Genomic DNA, 19,616 nt, shown 5'->3' with positions numbered 1-19,616 from the left:
AGTCTGGAGCAAACTATGAATACTCCAGACCGGCAAGTTTGCCCCAGGCTAGCCATATTTTACTCCAAGGAAGCAATTGCCAAAACATGTGGGAAAGTGAGACGGATTATATGCAGATTGGAATACCTGATCTAGATGGTTCTACTCCGAGATCGCAAAAAATCACATTTACCCCACTAATCCACTTTTAACCCAAATAGGTTTAGCGTTGACATTGGAAGGGCGTGAAGTTGCGTGTCCTTGATTCTTGACACTATGTTTGCTGATTAGAGGCTAAACCCTTAGTCTTATCTGATTATTCAGCCTTGGACTCAAAACCATAGTTCCTCTGGTCAGACCGACTCTTTCCTTTATCTCACTCTTGGTTCCCTATTTTACTTTCTGATTCTCCATTGAGTAACGAATTCAAGTTGTAGCCGAGATTGTCTCGGTCGCTATGGAATATTTCGACTTTGAAGGTGCTTCTTCGGTTCAGTCGAACAACCACAGTGATGATTTCGCCTCTATGGACCATGAATTTGAAGCCGAAGAGCGGGCTGCCAACTTACATTTGATGCTCGAAGAAGGACCATTGGAATTTCCCAATGACCCGCCCGCCCCGGCTACAACTGAGCTGCTCATGGGCGATACTAGCACTGAGGCATACCCCATGCTTCGCGCCGAAGAACCTTGTGACTTGTGTCAACGTTTGGGCTTGGATTGTGTCATCCCTAAACGTGGAGTGATGCATAGTAATGGTGGTTGCACCTGCTGTATCAGTCTCTGGCGTGAATGTAGCTTCACCCATGCCAAAGCCCGCGGGAAGTTCCTTCACACATTACATCCAGTGTCCGAGAATGCCTTCATCTCCACGGGCGGTTTGACTGGAAAGAAGGTGCTCAAGTCAGCAATCACCCATGGGGATGATTCAGATTCACGATCTCGTCGATTCTCACGCGCGGCCGCCAATATCTTGAAGGCTTGGCTCCGTGAACACAACGACAATCCTTATCCCACCGAGTCGGAAAAGTATGAGTTGCAGAACACAACTGGTCTCTCTAAGATTCAGATTTCAAATTGGCTCGCCAACGCTCGAAGAAGAGGCAAAGTTCGTCCTGCGATTGGGGCTGATTTGCCAGTGCCTGGCACGGAAGCCGTCAACATTCCAGGTCAACAAGATAGAGACCTGTCTCTTATGACTCCCCCTTGAACGTTGGAAGTACTCTCCCCCCGAAAACGAGCCGGCTGCGATGACAGATATTAACCGTGCTTTGGCCAACCCTCCTTTCGATCCATCCCGCCCGCGCCGTCAACCTTCAGGTCACGTGAGGCACCGTCATCCGGGGTCTAGTACCAATGACTCAAGCCACGCGAGTTCTGAACATAGAAGACGCCCTTCTGTCAGTAGTTGGGATACTAGTCATTCATCCATCTCTGACCTTTCATTTGCTTCTGCTTTTTCCCATCGATCCTCAATTGGATCAATGGATCGAAAGGAACGTCGTCGCCGCCGCAAGGTCTCAGTCCCAGTCGATACATTGAGTCGCCAGAAAGCTCGCGCTTCTCGTCCTTTCCAATGCACTTTTTGTACAGACTCCTTTGCTGCCAAGTATGATTGGCAACGTCATGAAAAATCAATGCATCTTACTCTTGAAAGGTGGACCTGTTGTCCCCATGGCGGTGTTACCGAAGATCAAGGTATACTTCGTTGCGTCTTTTGCTCTGTAATCAATCCAGACCGGGATCATTTGGAAACACACAACTACATTGACTGTCAAGAGAAGTCAATACAGGAGAGGACTTTCTTCCGGAAAGATAATCTGAATCAACACCTTCGACTGATGCATGGTGCAAAACTTCAACCTTGCATGGAGAAGTGGCATAGCAGTACCACCGATATAAAATCTCGTTGCGGTCTCTGTGGATCTATGTTGAGCACCTGGAAAGACCGCGTGGACCATCTCGCCGGTCACTTCAAGAACGGAGCCACCATGGCGCAATGGCAAGGCGACTGGGGCTTTGAGCCCCATGTCCTTGCGCATGTGGAGAATGCCATGCCGCCATACCTCATCGACTATGACTCAAAGACTCCCAACCCCTGGACTACTGCGCAGGCACAAGGGGATGATGTATCACCCAGGTTAAACGTCCCCAACGATGCCAACTGCCACGCACGCCTCTCACGTGAGCTCGGCGCGTATATTCAAAACCAAAAGGCACAAGGTGTCATTCCAACAGATCATATGATACAATTTGAAGCTCGCCGAGTCATCTTCGAGGGTGACGATGACCCTTGGAATCAAACTTGTGCCGACAACGCCATGTGGCTGAGCATCTTAAAGCGAGACAACGGTCTTGAAACCACCATAAATGACGACAAAATCCAGTATGACGACCTCGGACTGCAACCTCCATTCGTAATGTGTGGTCTCCCGAAAAATAAATCGCGAGCAACCAATCCACCGAGCAAAGTGTATCCCAGTCCCGCAATGTCAAGTCCTGGTTTTCAGAGCCCTGCTTATCCCACCCCTGGGTTCTCTTCTACCACACTCAGTGGACTTAACAGCTTATCAGGAAGCTATGCTGCCAGCTCGGGCATCATTTCAGCAGGTGTGCCGGCTTTTGATTCTGATTGGGGTAGCAGTGTCCACGGAAACGCTTCTGCTTACTCTACTCCTGTAACAGGAGCACCTGACCCGTTGGTGCAGATGGGATTTGACCCAGATTTCCTGCAAAGATTAAACGACAGCTACAGCGAACTCACTCCTCCCGAAATACCTGACTTGCCCATAGGAGCTGGTCATGAAATTCACACCGAGAAGCAGACGTGGTTGGATACAGGATTCCAGCAACAGACGGCTCCCATTCCGGACCCGAATGCTTTCTTTCATTCCAACGAAGACGGCCCTTTTGTGTCTGATGCTGCTCAACAGGTCATCCCTGCATTCTTACAGCATTCTACGTAATTTTTATTGTTCCATCACGATCTATGCATCAAATTTAGTAAAAAGCCTAATATCTGACTCGGTTATTGGAAATTACTACGCATAAGCATAATAGTTACGAATACTAGATTGAATTGAATCCTATTCCATATTGTTTCTTTTCCAAGAATACTCTGTATCCACCTCGGATCTTGTCTTCGGAAGCTGTTTGACTCATACCCGAAAGAAATTGTGGATACAACTCCGATCGGAATCTCAGATACATCTTATCAATTTGTACGAAGTATGTATGACACATGAGTTTTCTTAGATTAGGCCAATTGGCTCCACAACCACGGAGTGCTCTGTGCCGAGGTAAACCATCCCCCCTTTTAGGTCTTAGTTGCTGGCCCTGTTCTACTCATCAAGACATACTAGACTTTGATAACCAATTAGAAGAACGAGAATAAAAGTGACAGTAGCGATGTTAGCGAATGAGGAATTCATTTTCAAAAACCCCTACTTCCAAGGTGAAGCGAGACAGTGCACACAGTTGCAAGTTGGTTGTTGAGTGAAGTTATAACCAACTAGTTTTCTACTCAAAATTTCCATGGTTTATGAGAAAACTGAGCCGGTGGGTAGTGTATGAGTCAATATATGGTATGAGAGATATGGATGAGAGAGGAACATCGTCTCCAAACGTGGATGGAAAACGCAAATGCTCCGGTATATAACCAAAAAATGTATGGCGGCATGGGAGAACGATAGATCATAGGGTTGAGAGCTCCAGAAGATATAGCTCCCATTGTTGACCGATATACAAAATTGGAAGCTCTTGGGGTAGCATTCATGAATGATACCAATACAAAATTCTTCAGAGTATAGACTACGTACTTGGAGATCTAAATAAAGTGGAAGGTGTGACTGTTCGCGGCGTTATAAGTATTGAGAAGCTTTGATAAACTAGGACTCAAAGGTTGCGTTTTTCGTATCTGAAGTATCGCATGCTGTCTATACGAGGGATTATGGTATCGACACTTAAGCTCATCTTCTTTCTGGTTGTGACCAATCGGAATAACATAGCGTTTTTAGAGACTCGCGATGTAAAGAAGGGGAGAGGCGCAGCCGCGGAAGAGGTCGAAAAAAAGGAGGAAAAGAAAGCTGTTATTACAGAGTTATTAGACTTTCAGTAACATCATATGACTTATAGCTTCCGAGCTTCTAAATTCGTACTATATTATCTCAATATACGAAATAGCTTAGTGCGAGTTGTTTCCAAGACTATAGCATACGGTGTCCTCTTGTATACTATGTAGAGGGGGCACTGGGGCTTCCCACCAATCTCTCGCTCGATGGGAATCCTTTAGAGTATATCATCGACCGATCCTGAAGTCTTCGGATGGATCTGAGTAAGAGTGTAGCTATTAGGACCCGAAAGATGGTGAGATATGCCTGAATAGGGCGAAGCCAGAGAAACTCTGGTGGAGGCTCGCAATAGTTCTGGTTCCTGCTGAAGTTTCCTTAACAGTAACGAGAGTTCAGGTTTATGAATTAAAGTGAACCTTGGAATGATTAGAGGCCTCGAGTTTGAAACAACCTTGAATCTTTGAAGCGAAAACATCCGGTGGAAGGATATTGATTCATTCTGTATGATAGCTACCTCTATAAACTAGGCCTAATGTGGACTACAACTGTTTTTTGTCACCATAAAACCCTAATTTTTCCCTTTCAATGTTAAAGATGTTTCATTGAAGATGTGAGAGCATCCATGATGCTAGGTGCTGGATGAGAATCTTGAACGTCTGCCGCAAGAACCATGCCGGCTTGAATGTCTCTTGCTGGGTCACTGGATTCATCAAACGTCTGATTCTCGATCAGATCATTAGGAATCTCACACCCTGAGATGCACCGCGCAAGGGTCTGAAGCGTCGACTTTTGGAGGTAAGCACCTCCTGAGGGCCAAAACTTTCGGGCATCTGTCTTTTCGGCCAATATATTCATCGCGTTAGCAGTTTGTCGTCGCTTCTGCCACAGGTATGAGACAATAAATCGGAAGTATAGGTATCGGCGACGAGGGCGATTATCATTGCGGAATTCCAGGGCCTTGCCATCAAGATCCTTGACACGGGTGATCTCTGGCTTTTCCCTTCCAATTCTCTCTTTCTGCCAGACGATGTCGTCATCAAGGGCCGAATTCAACACGACAACTCTCCACGTGGTCGGATCAGTTACCTTGCCAAGCATTGGAATGATGGCAATATCTCCCTTGTTTAGGAGGGACTCAACCTTGTGATGTAATGACAGGCCTAAGACTTTATTAGCGATCTTTCCTGAATAGCCAGAGAATGGGGAAAGTTATGGAATCTTACCATTTTGGGGGATGCTGGTGACAACATCACAGTCGCCAAATATATGAGCCAACTCGTTAGGCGACATGCTCTTCGGGATTAGGTGTGCCACTTTGACATGAACTTTATTGATCCAGCGACCCAAAACATGGCAATGGGTCATTTCGCCGTCGCTCACATTGTAATACTCGTTGACCTTTTTCTTGAAATCCGACTGACTAAACTTCTGTACCGGTTGCTTGCCAGTAGCACTCATCACTCGCTGAAGAATCATGTCGCGGTATGCTCTCTCAAGCAGACCTTCATCTAACGGTCCATCAATTCGCTGGCGTTTCTCCGCAACAGCATCGTCGAATTCTTCGGTGAGGACCTTTCGTTGTCTTTTGAGAACGTTTAAGGTGGACGACCTTGACCGGAGCGTGCGGATCCAGGGTTCGATTTGCTGGTAGTACTCAGTGTTGTTGATGGCTCCACTATCTTTTACCTCATCTAACCCAGCCTTGACATTGGCGATGTAGGACGTTGGGTCTTCCAATTGAAGAATCTTGGCGGCCATGAAGTCTGATACCGTGGTCTCGCACAATGATTGAGAGATATCTGAGAGGTTGGAAGCCCTACTCTCACAACGGGTTTGTAGAGCAGCGAGAGAAGCTCGGCGGTTTGGTGTCATAAGTGATGACACCCGCTTGGGGAGAGGTTTGTCATCGACCATGATGGATGGGAGAGGTTGATAGTCCATTGCCGTAGATGAATGATGACGAATAAAGTGAGCAGTGAGTGAACAGTGAGAAGGATGGAGAAAAGGATGAATGATAGTGTATCTGACTAAATTAAATATCGGAAGTAGCTGTTATTGACTAAGCCTATTTAGGCATTGACATTATTTTTTGTCTCTGAAGGTTTTGTAGGATTTGTGATCTTTTTTTGCAACATGGTAGGGCTGAAAGGTATACTTGCGCCTGTTGTCCTCGTGGCTTATTAGAAGGTGACCTTTTCCTTATTCATAATTTTTTAAGATCTTTTTTCCTTCTCTTTATGCTTCACTATTACAAGATCTTCTATCATTGAACAATTATAGATTTCTATTCACATGACGACTGATATACCTCTCTTTTTTTTCTTTCCTCTCACTATTTCGATACGCGTATTGATGATCCATTTTCTCTTATCGACGAGGACTCAATCACCAATACTCTACTTCTTTTACGTTTGTCACCTTTAACTTGTAATGGTACCTTGCTTGGAAGGCAAAGCACCTCCATTTTGCATCGCCTCACATAGTTGGGATTTGACGACCTTCTGTTCCACTTCTGCAGCCGTGAGACTGCCTTGCAATTTGATGACTGGAAGATGAAAGGCGACTCTACCAGGAACCAAATTTTCGTCGAGCCACTTTTAATGAGCGCTGTCGCCGCAAGCTACTAAACATGGACATCGCGAGGCATCTTGTTGATGTCCTCGGTGTCGACATAGGCGCACAGGGGAAGAGGAATGCGTCCCATCACGGAAATTACCAATCAGCTGTTCATGAACTGACCAGCGGGAGACATTGGTGGCATGTGGCAGAAGCCTTGCCGGATCTGATCAAAAAAGGTGCCTATCTTGAGGTTCGGGATAGCAATGGAAGGACCCCATTGCACCTTTCATGCGGATCATTCAGAGTTGAAGTACAATTCTGTAGGGAAGCTGCAAAGGTTCTAATTGAAAATGGGGCTGACATAAATGCCATCGACGATCATAGTTGTACTTTTTTATCCATGGTGGGCGATGATGTGTTGTTAGTCAAAAAACTCATTGTCAATGGTTCTAATGTCAACGCAGCGGCTGTTTTCCGTGCTACAAAGTTGATGCAAGTTGAGATTCTGGAACTTCTTCTGTTTCAGGATGATGTATGTCTATAGCATAAAAGCGCAAGTTTTACGCTGATACTTAACTTACTGAGGTAGTATTAACTATCTGCGGCTAGTGGTTGGGTCGGTGTCGCTTGAATGAGAAATAAGTGAGCGCTTTAGGGTCGCGCGTGAGCAGTAATAAGGAGACCCAGGGGGCTGAAGTGTAGTCGCAACCTCCCCTCGCTATTCAAAAGTCAAAAACCTACTCTTGCTTGGATCTGCGAGATAGGGTCCCTTGCTCAAGAGAAATGTATCGCGGATGTGAAAATCCTCGATACAACTCCACTTTGTCTTTATATTGAAGCTCAACTACTAACTGAGTTGATCGTCTACTGGGTGATGATAATATGAAAACAAAATTAAAAAGGCAGAGAAAAAGCACGAGGCCATGTTGGAGATTTAGGATTTCAACGAATAATTCACTCACTAGTCGTTCCTCAAGACCTGAGGCTTGTTTTTACTCAACATGTCACCCTTGGAGTGTTTCCCTTAGACTCTCTCAGTACTGCAGATAATAGCATATCAAAATTTGGATTGAAAGAGAAAGGAAAGGTAAAATTGAAGAGGGAAGGAAAAAGAACTCGAAGGCCTCCGATCAATGGATCATTCCTGTGGATCTACAAGGAAACAACAACATTTTACAGAGCGGCATTAGAGTTACATAAGCATCAAGAAAATACGTTGCCAGCCACAATATCAGACCTAGTTCCGAGGTGGAAAAGAGGAATGTGCTGGATCGGGGCAGGCACGGTGACTGTCTGACCCCCTGCATAGGTCTGGTTGGTCCACCAGTAGGTCCATGGTTTCGCCTCATCACCTGTAGTCTGGGGTAGGTAGACGGACCATTCGGTAACATTTGGCCGGGTGACAGGCGTAACCAATAGCCGTGGACCGAACATGTATTGTTGGGTTGTGACGTTGCTGTTCTCCCGTGTCAAGTCTGGAATCCGGGGATCTGAAGTCTCAAAGTCCATGTAGAGCGGACGCATGATCAAACGGCCGGTCTTGTGAAACTGAGAAAATATTTCACGGATGTATAAAGCCAGCTGATAGCGAAGATTGATGTAAGAAACGATGATCGGAGTGTTCTCTACGCCATATGACCACGGCTCATTGGCGCATGTGTAGGCATACTGGCTGTTGCAAGCTCTGGAACCATGTGTGCGCATGAAGGGCAGGAAAGTTGTCCATTGTAGCCATCGGACGTAAAGTTGACGATATTCTGGGGTATCAATATTACCGCTCCAAGGCACAGTTGAATCTACTTGGAAGCCACCGGCGTCCAACGTCCACCAGCCCCAACCTGTTGCCGCTGCAGATAGACCGCTAGCTACCTGTGCACCAAGAGTTTCCCAGACAGAAGTAGTGTCGCCTGACCAGATTATACTGCAAAATCGTTGGGAGCCGATGAAGCCTGAACGACTTAGAGAAAGATAGTCACACGGGGTTCCTATCTCAGTAGATGTCGCATTTCGGAGCCCCTCTTCTATTGCCTGCTGATGGGCCCATGGATATAGCTTGCCGACGCTGCTTTGCGTACCGGCGGCATATAGCACATCTGGAAGAGCAAATGGGATGGATTCAATATAGTTGCTCTGACCATTATTCTCGTATGCCTCGCCAAGAGCCCCTCCATCGGCCTGGTCAATCCAGAAGTTTTTGATTCCATTGTCAAAGTAATTCTTTTTCAGGGTATTCCACAAAAAGGACCGGGCGCCTGGGTTTGTTGAATCATAGTTGCGGATGTAGGATCCATTCCACGAGTCTGTTGTTCCGGGGCCGGATCGAGTAGCAGACAGGAATCCTTGCGCCATTAGGTCAGCATAGTTCACGCTGTTATCCTCCACACTTGGCCACAAGGATGCCATCATCTCGGCATTTGTGAGATTCTTGACTGTCTGCGCCATTACAGCCACATCGGGCCATAGACGCGGGTCGAGGCCCCAGTCACCTTGATGGGCCCATGACTGGTAATCGATGACAATCATCGAGACTGGAATTTGACGAGACTGGAACTCCTCGGCAAGAAGAATCACCTCTGTTTGATTTTCATAGCGTAACTTAGATTGGATATAGCCAAGTGACCAGTCTGGTGGAATCGGACCTCGTCCAGTGAGAGCGGAAAGACGTTGCTGCAGTGTGTTATAGTCACCAGGCGATGAAGCTACTATGATGTAGTCAACTACTGTTGCTGCGTCTGCGGTGAATCTGTTACGCAATTGGCCAAATTCCATTCTACCGGTCGAGGGCATGTTCCAAATAAAGCCATACCCTTGGTTACTTATGAAGACTGGGGTTGGGATATTTCCATTAAAATTGATGAGATCAATGGTCGTTCCCTTTTTGTTGACCATATGATCCTGCTGGGTCCCAGTTCCATAGATCTGCTCCTTAGATGTCGTGCTAAAGGAGAATTCGGCAGAAAACTCGCTGCCAGGGCCATTCCATGAGTAGTATCTTGGATTGATGGATTTTAGCGGCGCATATTCATTCGTGAGTAAGGTCTCCGAGCCGTTTGTCTCCACGCGGTAGAACGCCAGGCGATATCCACCGGCGCTTCCACCCCAGCCAGACGTACGCACAATTATATTGCCATTGCGAATCTCTTCGGATTGATTTCCTGTGAAGGCGGTATCGAAGCTCAAACCATGGGCCTCCCCATCCTCAGGCCCTTCAAGTGGAGGATCATAAATGAAGCTAATCTCATTTCCTGTTGGGGGTCGAAATGGCCAGGCACGTACTCGAAAGCCATCATAGCCAAAAGGCTGCACAAGGACGGTCTCAAGACCATGTTGCATGCGAAACCCTTTCGAAGTAGGTTGGTGATAGGCCTGTGCTGAAACCACTAGGGCACTCCCAATGGAGAGAGCGAGCAGGATAGCAAGAAAAGATAGCATCTTTCTCTAGAATACTGGATTGTCGATGTTACTGAATCAAACATCAACCGAGACCTGGCCTTTTAAAATTGGATCATGCTGCTCTTTTAGCCTGAATTAGAGGAACATGTTATGGAGACTCCGCTATGAAAGATACAGATCGGCATTTCCGATTACTCTGAATGTAAATATAAACAATGCGAAGATAGTTAACAGGTGACTTTCAGGTTCCGACTATGTATTGATGAGGGGAACGGGAAAAATTATTCCGACACTGTTTGTCACAGTGCGGGGTCGCAGCCTCACAGGGTCACGCAGGTCATCATCGTGACGCTATGCTGATCATACTCAATGAATTGGACCTCGGTGACTGGGATGCATAGTAAGCAGTGGCACCATTCCTACATATGCCCTGCATCTCGGGATCTCATTTATTCCATGATTAGGAAGATATTCACCATCATCAAATAAGCGAGACAATACCTTTTTAAATTATTTTTGCGATCTCGAAGAACCAATGAAGATGTGAAGATGCAAGGGAATCAAATTACCTAGAAGTATATAAGTGGATAAGTGGTGCAAAAACTGCATATTATGTTGGCAGTGACGGTCTCTATATTATGAGATCCATCCTTATACCCCAACCGAGCATGTTCCCGACAGTTTGCCCATATAACTGAGCGATCCGTGGCATGAGCAGAGTTCTTAGTATTTCTGAAGCCATTACTAGAACACTCGGAGCTTCTTCTGTTCTGAATTCAAAATTTATTGTTAATATAACCAAGCGTTCTTTTCTATAAGTAACTAGGAATTTTGTCCAGGTGTATATTGCTGAAAAAAAATTCGGCCTTTTGTCTTAGAAGTGATATTTTCGCCTCTGGTTAGACGCTCCATATGCTTTATTAGTCTGGACAGATTTTGTTGATATCGGAAGTAGTCTATATGCCAATGCTAATCAATATCTTCCGGTTTTCTTTAAGACGTCTCAATGTCTAGTAGATATGTGAGATAAAAATAGCCTCACCAAGTTTTGTACGATATTTGGTCTTAGCCCTAACTATGAGTATATTGTTACCATTTATTTACCACCTTTGGACATATATTTTCTCCAGAAGTTAGACAGTAACAAGCTTGAAATTGTTTTGCAAGGGAGATACTTTACTCATCCTGATGGGTTGAGACAAGCTAGATACATTGAAAGATGCCATGGGAGTTCAGATTCCTCTACCTTTAAAAGGCATCTCTATAATGGGCTCACAAAAGGTCAAGATAGCCAACGCTTCCATCATCACCCCATTCAAAAGTGTCCCAACCAATACCCTGCCACTTCATATAGCTAGAATAGTAGGGCATATCGTCAATGCGGTTACTCCGGTAATACTCGTGGTATGCAACACCGATAGCCTCAAGAGGCTGTGCGGATTCAGCGTAGTTTCTTCCGCGGGATGTATTTACCAACTTGTCATATATTTCGCCGCTTCCAGGACGGATTTCCTTAGGTTCCCAGGGAACCGTGTCATCCCCACCGTTATATCGAGCCCAGTACTCGTATCCAGCCAGGAGACGCGATGAGTTTTGATTATAGAAGTCAGAACCTCCTTGAATTTTGGCCGTAGTTCCCATAAAGGCAAGACCGCGAAGTGTACCCATTGGATGAGCTTGGTCGCGGCCCATCTCTGTCACTTGACCGTAGTAGTCAGAATCTCCGGAGATCTAATGGAAGTAAAGACTTTGTTAAGGCAAAAATTAGTATGGTTGTTGATTCTCTCATTGCTCACCTGAAGAGGAATGGCATAGTCGATAGAAGAGTCAGGATTTTCTCCAATAGTGGCTTGGCGAACCATCTCGTCATATAGAGTGCGGTTGTTACTAAAAACAGCCAGGCTCATTGCACCATTATTCCCGTAACAGCCCTGGTTCATGAAGAAATCATTTCGAGCGATACCATAAGACGAATTCCAAGTGGATGTAACAGTATCGATCATTGTCAACCATGTGGTCGTGTTTTCAGAACTCCACCCCGAGTCACTAGCAGTAGCGCGGAGGATTTCAGCTGCTGCGGTCATGTAACCAATCCCTTCGCCTCCTTGGATTTGCTCGTTCAAATCCTTCAGTGTTGATCCCCATGCTAGGACGATCTCCTTGGCACGCGACAGCCACAAGCTATTGCCAGTGGCGTACCAGCCAAGCGTCAGAGCATACGCGGATTTGCCATCAGTCTGAAGAGGAATATTGTGACCATCTCCACCAGCCCAGTTTACGGATTCGTAGGGTCCTGACATTTCCCAGGTATCGCTCTCTTGGAGAGCAGATAGACGAGACTGGCTACTCGTGAGCGCGTCAGCGTATGCAGAGCTGTCACCGTTATAATTGGTCTGGATGCGGTCAAGAGATGTGCAATTATGGTATATGCCCGGATGTTTGAAGCCATCTTCCGTCCAGCTTTCACATTTCGGGAGGGCGACAGTGCTGCCAGCTAGGGCAAAGACCAGGTGGAGGATCTTCATTGCTGAAATAGTACGATGGTTGAATGAAAACAATAACTTTTAGTACCAAGGTATCTCCTGTATCTTATATATCTGTAATTGGCACGGGAGAGATATACCGTAGCTACGAAGTCATAGGTCACAATGAAGGGGAGACTACGTTTCAGACGGCTGAGTGGGCGCAACTTTTGCGCTAGTGTATTACGATAGGTGGGAATGAGATTTCCCTTCAAGCCTCTTGCGCTCAGTATGTCTTCAGGTAGGGAGGACACATTGTCCGGAGTAATAACGACAGAAAAACCGGGGTATGATCTGAGAAAAGTGAGAAGATCTTATTTTTGGCATTGAAATGTACAGCAGATCTTCAGTAATAATATTTGTGATTAAGCATTCCTGGCTGTGACGAGTGTCTAGGCACGGAAGTAGATGCTCCGTAAACAAATAACTCTAGAGCCAAATAGAATTTTTGCCATATCTCAGGAACCAAGACTGTCAAATAGAATTTCGACCGTCCAACCACCATTGGTTGACGAAACTGGATTGTCTATGTAGGGAGTAAAATCCGCTTAAATACACACATTGTGGATCCTGCAAACAGTACAAACATACCCCCTTATATCGGTCCTTTGACAAAGACTACTTATCATGTGACTTAGCGCCAAAAGTAAGTTCGCATTACACAAAAAAGGCTTAGCACTGCAAATAACGCCACTAATACAATATGAATTATATTATCTGCCCTCCATATGGCACTTTAGCCGGTTTATGACCAGCCGTTAATATTGATATTTCTAAAAAAAGTTCTATTTTAGATACCAAGTGTTGAAGGATGGGAGGAAAGCCTTAACAAATAACGCAACGGTGTTCAGCCTCCAGCTGAAATGACAAGACACTAGTTACTCTAAAAACACGGTTAGATGAAATGAAATATCACCCTATAGTTGGGATGAAAGGTGGAAAAACATAACAGAGAGGGGTAAAAGGGGTAAGAAAGGGGAAAAAATAGGCTAATAACGGGCTGATAATGCAGCCTTCTGAATGAGGTAGAACACATCATATATATGTAACACTAATATATTAGCGTGGACATTCTGAGATGAAAGGAATATCGTGTGACGAAAATTGGTGCAAATGGAGCAAACAATTGGAGGGTAAGCTCCTGATAAGTGGTGTCTAATTGGTTCGGAAAACCCGGTCAAAGATGGCAGAAACTCCCAGTGATGAAGGGGTAAAACCTGGCTGCTTTTTAACAGATATTTATCCCTAACTAGTATCAAAATGTAGTGCAGGAGTTAGATTTAACTTCCCGCTATTTAAAAGCTGGTCTGTGCCTTACATATCGTACGTGGCCGTCATCACGTGGTTTCCCGCTGTGTTTTTTCTCCTTTCTCAGCTTATTCTTCTGCTCATAAGGCACTCCTAACTCAGCTACTAGTCTAGCAGGTGACAAGTAACCCTAGATACGTAAGGTACCACTCTTAGACAAACAGAGTATGCTTCTAAGTAGCTTCTTATGACAGGAATGCACCGTTACAGAAACAGGGAGAGAAGAGGTTACCATTTCCAATAACTATTGAAGATTGGATTTCACGTTGCACTTCTATAAAGATCCAGAAAACACTCAGTTGTTCTAGGAGTTCATATGGGGCCCACTTTCAACAATCAACCACCAGAACACGGTCAGAATCCAAAATAGTCGAGCTGATGTGTAACGGCCATGATTGTGTGATCACGGAAATGTGATCGAATTAGTCTTTGTATCAGCTCCTACAGATCTACATTCACACTAGAAACAATTTGACTCAATACCCGTAATTTGAAGATTAACAAGATTGTTCTGATCTTACCTGCTTGTCGCTTCATCCAATACCGAAATATTTCCATATCGAACAATGGCTCGTGCAAGACAGACAAGTTGCTGCTGGCAATTTGAGAATGTTATGTCACTCACCACAGTCTCGAGGCCGCCTTACTCTTCGATGATTGCCAAAGATTGACCGCTTTGAGAGCATCTATGATTGTGTCATCGTAGCTTAAAGCAAAGAAGTCAATGTTATCACGGATTGTTCACCCATTTAACAGAAATGAATCTTGTGACAGTGCATTCAAAGAAAATCAATAGAATTAACTATATTTCAAAGAAAGTTGCATATCAACCCACGAGAATCAATACTTAGGTATGCCATAACTAATGTATGTTGCAGCTATAATAAAGCGGGAGCTGATCAGGGCACTCAGTTCTAAGTTCAAAAGATAAAATTCTTCCGAAAAATGATGCTGATGAGGTGTGTTTGTTTTTTTGTACCTGGACAATGCGATTTAAGTAAAAGGGCCGGAGGGACTTGTACTCATGAGTCCTCCGGCTAGTAAACACTCAATTGTCGTGCCAACAGTGTCATTTACCATCTACATTTTCGTCTCCCGATCGAAGCCTGAAGCTATTGGTGCTCTCGATAGCCGAAGTTTGATGTACCGAGTCCAGCATATCCACCCATATATTGGAAACTCTCATCTCGGATTTGCTTGGTATCAGAATCTGTCCACCATTTCAGCCAGATGCTTAGAAACCTGCTGCAAAAGCAGAACCTAATGGATGCAACAAGTATTGAAATGATGAACGGAAGGCCTATCTCTTAAAGATATAAGTGATAAAGAGTGAGATCGCCGGCTTTTCTAGATGCCTCGGAGACCCCCTGATCTGCTTTTACATCTCGAGGGGTTTCATGAAGCACTGAGTCAGTCCCAGAAGAGTCTAGCTGTAAGGCGTCTCTTTCTTGGGGTAGATGGACTGGGATTTTATCCTGGGCTTGGTCTAGGATCTGATTCGGAGTTTGAACCATGTAAGCTGAACCATCCTCTTGGAGCTCGATGATCTTGTCCACAAAATGATTGAAATAAGCTTTATCTGTTAGTATGCTGAATCATAATAAATCTTAATTCAGTACTCACATTTATGTGTTATAAGAACAACAGTCATGTTTTCTCGACGACATAACCCGTTTCGCCTAAATAGTCTTTGGGTAATAGTACTCTCTGTAGCTGCATCGAGACCACTGGGAACATCATATACCCCGTTTAAGATGCCAAAACTTCCTAGAAGATAGTGGATAGTAAATTGACTCTAAAAGGCTTGGTTTTTGGTTTTTGGTGTTTTAGGTCAAGAAGAGAAATTTAACAAGGAGTCTAAAAAGTAATCACTATGAAATATGAAAGGGGGTTCTTTCAGGGCGTTGACTCACCTAATTATGCGGAGAATAGATTCATCTTTATCTTAATTTAATATAGAGTGATAACGTGGTTACTTTTCGATACAATCAATAGGATAAGCTTCCTCATCACTACTGTCAGGTAGACTGAGGCTATATTGTTGTAGAGGGCGTTTGGGGTGTGATATTTATAAGTAAATGATTATGTAGATAATACAGTTAGGGACACGGGATTGTAATTTCTATTTTAGTATCATATAGGCAATGGCAGAATATCCCGGATATAGGCTCTCGACTACGATTACAGATACAGACAATCCAAAATCTTACGGATATGTGTCAGTACCGACCTCTATGCCAGAATAATCCTTTTAAGGCAAGTGGACGAGAGGTGTACTACCTGAATTATCTATGACTGCGTTCAAAAGAACATAGTATGTTCTAGACTAGGCTGTAAACTATAAATCGTATGGCAATTCAATATTTGATTCCTGGTACCCGCAGACATATCGACATGATAGTATAAGAGACACATACTTGGATAGTTACTAGGTCATAAATCTCGAGGACTTGGTTAAATCAAACTCGGTCAATTGGTTGGTACCGGTCTTTATCTACGTGGCAAAAAGTTTTCATACTCAGCCAAGAGCACAAAGTAAATTATCGATAGCCAATAAAGACAAAAATGGAACCCACAAAGAAATGACTTTTGCTTTGCGTCTACTTAAGTACGAGGTATTTCCTCAGAACTCCGTGGACCCAAGATTGCCTAGACCTCAAGGCAACTGGAAGCTGTCGACGTGTCTTACAGAGATATCACCCAGTTGAAATATGACCCCATACCTCGTATGTACGTGAGATATGCCAATGTCAAAATGAAAGGATATCCTTGCCGACTCCGTAAATGCGGGGCCTCTGCATTACGTCATCAGATATTCTTCAGCAGTTGTCGACTTTTGGAGTGGGCAACCAATTAAAATATGAAGGAATGATTTGTTGAGTTTTTATAACTGTAGTAAATAGCTAAAGATAATGCAAACAGAACAAATAGCGCACTAGTCTGACAGCTATTCATCTAATAAGGTTATCTTTGACACCCATGATTGGCTCCCAGTGTTCCATAATTAAAAAACAGTGTACGCAGTATCTAGCATGGAATGTTTCCATACATCCATAGAATTTTACTTCTAGTTCTTATTGAAATTGGAAAAAGGCTTAGGCTTTATCAGCTTCCAGCTATAACAGGTCAAAGCCAATCTAATTGATAATGACTAGAGATAAGATAATGCTTCATGGAGTCGAGCTTATGCTGGACTACAGCCCATGATTATACAGGCGAGTGACTGTTTTTGGCCCTTTCGCTTTGAAATTTTTCTAAATGGATTATCTGGGGCCCAGAAAACAGTTGCCACCACTAGTTTGACGGCTTTCTGTCATTGAAATTCTTCAACAGGCATATCCATGGTCTTGGATAGCCAAGAAACGCCTCTCGTGTAAGAGTTGATGACCTATCTTAAGACACCTTTAACGGGAAATAGCGCAGACTTTAGAAATTGAATATGTACCCCGCTCTAGTTCGTTTGACTGAAAAAGGCATATGCTGTGAAAGTAGTGGCAAAGATACTATAGGGAGACGCCTAGAGCGATCTAGCCAGAGGGATGTCATCTACGACGGTCTGTCCTAGAAGTCACGTTAGGTTGGTACCTCCTGACTTATTTGTCAAGATCATTTGACACATGGACATTGAATGACGTGGCATACTGTAAGAAAACTATACGCCAGTTATTTACACTTCAGTCCACTACTTGTATCTCAAGAATGTCTTATATTTAAAGGCATGCCCAGATGAACGGTCTTACATTTAAAGCTCATATGAGTCTCAGTTCCTCCTAAGTCCTTCTCCCAATCATTATAACTCACCACTGTGCTCACAATTTCGAGATATCGAAGGTTACCTCACCGAAGTTTTCGTTTATCGGATGTGATGATGGCTCCCTATTGCACCATTATACCGAAATATGTCCTAGAAGGAATCATCGAAAAAGGATTAGCGCCACAGAACATCATTAATCGGTGCCAATCGACAATAGAACAAACAGACCAACTCCACAATGTCCGTGGAAGCTTCAGGCAGAGTATTGCTGCGGCACAGCAGCAACAGACCTCCCAAGGTATCATTCCACCATACATCCTTGAATCAATTTCTCGCAATGCTGTAGATGAACAACAGCGCGAAGCCGCCCGTCACACACTTGCACATCGTACTGAAGCTCGAGCAGTGGCAGGAAATGTACGTCGCCTATACCGTACAGTCTATGATGCACAGAATTCACGCAGAAATCCTCCTCCAAAGGATAAGACTGTGCTCAAAGAAGGTGATGAGCTTATCTCTGCCACGGCCGATCCAACCAATAACGCAAATGAATGCTACATTGGGCTTGGAAAGACATTCGACTTTTTTTTCAATTTCTTCAAACGAAATTCAATTGACAATAAAGGCATGGATCTTAATGGTTTTGTACATGCTGGAGATCTTTATAACGCTTTCTGGGACGGGGAACAATTGGTTTTTGGTGATGGAGATGGTGTTGTATTTAATGGCTTTACAGATGAGCTCGATGTCATTGGTCACGAGCTTAGCCATGGTGTTGTGCAGTATACAAGCCCACTCAACTATCAATATCAAAGTGGTGCTTTGAATGAGTCTATTGCCGACTCTTTTGGCATCATGGTCAAGCAATGGGGTGAAGCCACCCCTCAGACCGTTGACCAATCTAATTGGCTTATCGGGGAAGGATTATGGGCTAAAGGCATAAATGGGAAGGCGCTTCGAGATATGAAAAACCCTGGAACAGCCTACAAGGACAAGAAGGTGGGAGAAGATCGCCAACCTGGACACTGGAGAGATTTCAAGAGGCTCCCCTTGAGTGACGATGGTGGTGGCGTCCACATCAATTCTGGCATCCCAAATCACGCTTTCTATCTTGCTGCTACTAAGATAGGAGGATACGCATGGGAAGGTGCTGGTCCTATATGGTACCGGGCTTTAACTTGCGGAAAGCTTCGAGAAAATGCTACATTTAAAGAGTTTGCCGACCTTACCATCGAGAATGCTAATGAGCATGTGGATGAAGTCAAGGAAGCTTGGAGGCTTGTCGGATATCCGTTTCCTGAAAAAAATCATGAGCTCTAGTGGACTTGGACCTCAATTGGGTAACTTTGTGTTTTGAAACTTTGGAAGTTTTGGATTTGAATTTCGCTAATGAATTTTGTTGATTCGTGTTCATATATCAAAAGCTGTATTGTCTTTCGAGGTCACCCAAATTGAACAATTTGACCATTAATCATTTTAAAGTTACACATGAATATCTCAATTTATGTATCAAACCACAACGCCTAATACGCTCGAACACTAGGATAATCTTGTAGCACGTTTCCTGCAAGAGCTTTGGGCACTTCCATATCTGGTATAATTGAAATAAAGCCTACTGTGCAAGTCATCCAGGCGAGCTCAAAACATCTCAATCCCGTCAATAATCTGAATACGAAGAGACAAAAATGTACGATGAATACATACCGAATAACTACTACGCCAATAATTGCACCAGCTACTGCTACGCCAACTACTACACCAACCACTACGCCAACCACCATACCAACTACTACGCCAACCACTACACCAATTCGTGCGCAGGCGAACAATAATCCCTTCCTTCGCGATATCCCATATAAACACAGCACTGCTCAAACTGCTCGAAGGAGCTATATGGGACTTAGTCCCCGTCAAACTTGTCCACTGCCTTCTCGTCAACCTTCTCCTCCTCCCCCGCCGCCGCCTGAAACATATCCAATATTTGTACAGCTTTATGTATGGGAGAAGCCACTAGAGCTTTATCGGCTCAAC

General features: G+C 44.4%; 6 protein-coding genes across 6 annotated transcripts; 3 read left to right on the top strand and 3 right to left on the bottom strand.

Moving 5' to 3' along the window:
* Window positions 1-436: 436 nt before the first annotated feature.
* N7495_002065 (putative homeobox and C2H2 transcription factor) lies at window positions 437-2,945 on the top strand (the record flags this gene model as incomplete). The annotated part of the gene is made up of 2 exons (XM_057204735.1): window positions 437-1,135; window positions 1,200-2,945. 2 exons carry the CDS (start codon window positions 437-439, stop codon window positions 2,943-2,945), a joined length of 2,445 nt encoding a protein of 814 aa, XP_057065342.1.
* Window positions 2,946-4,637: 1,692 nt separating this feature from the next.
* Window positions 4,638-5,963, bottom strand: N7495_002064 (uncharacterized protein; the record flags this gene model as incomplete). Its single annotated transcript, XM_057204734.1, has 2 exons — window positions 4,638-5,209; window positions 5,273-5,963. The coding sequence occupies 2 exons, from the start codon at window positions 5,961-5,963 to the stop codon at window positions 4,638-4,640; spliced, it is 1,263 nt and encodes a 420-aa protein (XP_057065341.1).
* Window positions 5,964-6,678: 715 nt separating this feature from the next.
* On the top strand, window positions 6,679-7,152 carry N7495_002063 (ankyrin repeat domain-containing protein; the record flags this gene model as incomplete). The annotated part of the gene is made up of 1 exon (XM_057204733.1): window positions 6,679-7,152. One exon carries the CDS (start codon window positions 6,679-6,681, stop codon window positions 7,150-7,152), a length of 474 nt encoding a protein of 157 aa, XP_057065340.1.
* A 659-nt stretch (window positions 7,153-7,811) lies between these two features.
* Window positions 7,812-10,040, bottom strand: N7495_002062 (uncharacterized protein; the record flags this gene model as incomplete). Its single annotated transcript, XM_057204732.1, has 1 exon — window positions 7,812-10,040. One exon carries the CDS (start codon window positions 10,038-10,040, stop codon window positions 7,812-7,814), a length of 2,229 nt encoding a protein of 742 aa, XP_057065339.1.
* A 1,233-nt stretch (window positions 10,041-11,273) lies between these two features.
* N7495_002061 (uncharacterized protein) lies at window positions 11,274-12,526 on the bottom strand (the record flags this gene model as incomplete). Its single annotated transcript, XM_057204731.1, has 2 exons — window positions 11,274-11,693; window positions 11,798-12,526. The coding sequence occupies 2 exons, from the start codon at window positions 12,524-12,526 to the stop codon at window positions 11,274-11,276; spliced, it is 1,149 nt and encodes a 382-aa protein (XP_057065338.1).
* A 5,173-nt stretch (window positions 12,527-17,699) lies between these two features.
* N7495_002060 (M4 family metallopeptidase) lies at window positions 17,700-18,905 on the top strand (the record flags this gene model as incomplete). Its single annotated transcript, XM_057204730.1, has 1 exon — window positions 17,700-18,905. One exon carries the CDS (start codon window positions 17,700-17,702, stop codon window positions 18,903-18,905), a length of 1,206 nt encoding a protein of 401 aa, XP_057065337.1.
* Between the last annotated feature and the right edge of the window lie 711 nt (window positions 18,906-19,616).

Source organism: Penicillium taxi (assembly GCF_028828555.1).
Source record: "Penicillium taxi strain IBT 34144 chromosome Unknown utg000002l_segment0_segment0, whole genome shotgun sequence".
Taxonomy (NCBI): Eukaryota; Fungi; Ascomycota; class Eurotiomycetes; order Eurotiales; family Aspergillaceae; genus Penicillium; species Penicillium taxi.
The sequence above is the reverse complement of the archived record's forward strand: the minus strand, read 5'-3'. Positions and strand labels throughout refer to the sequence as shown.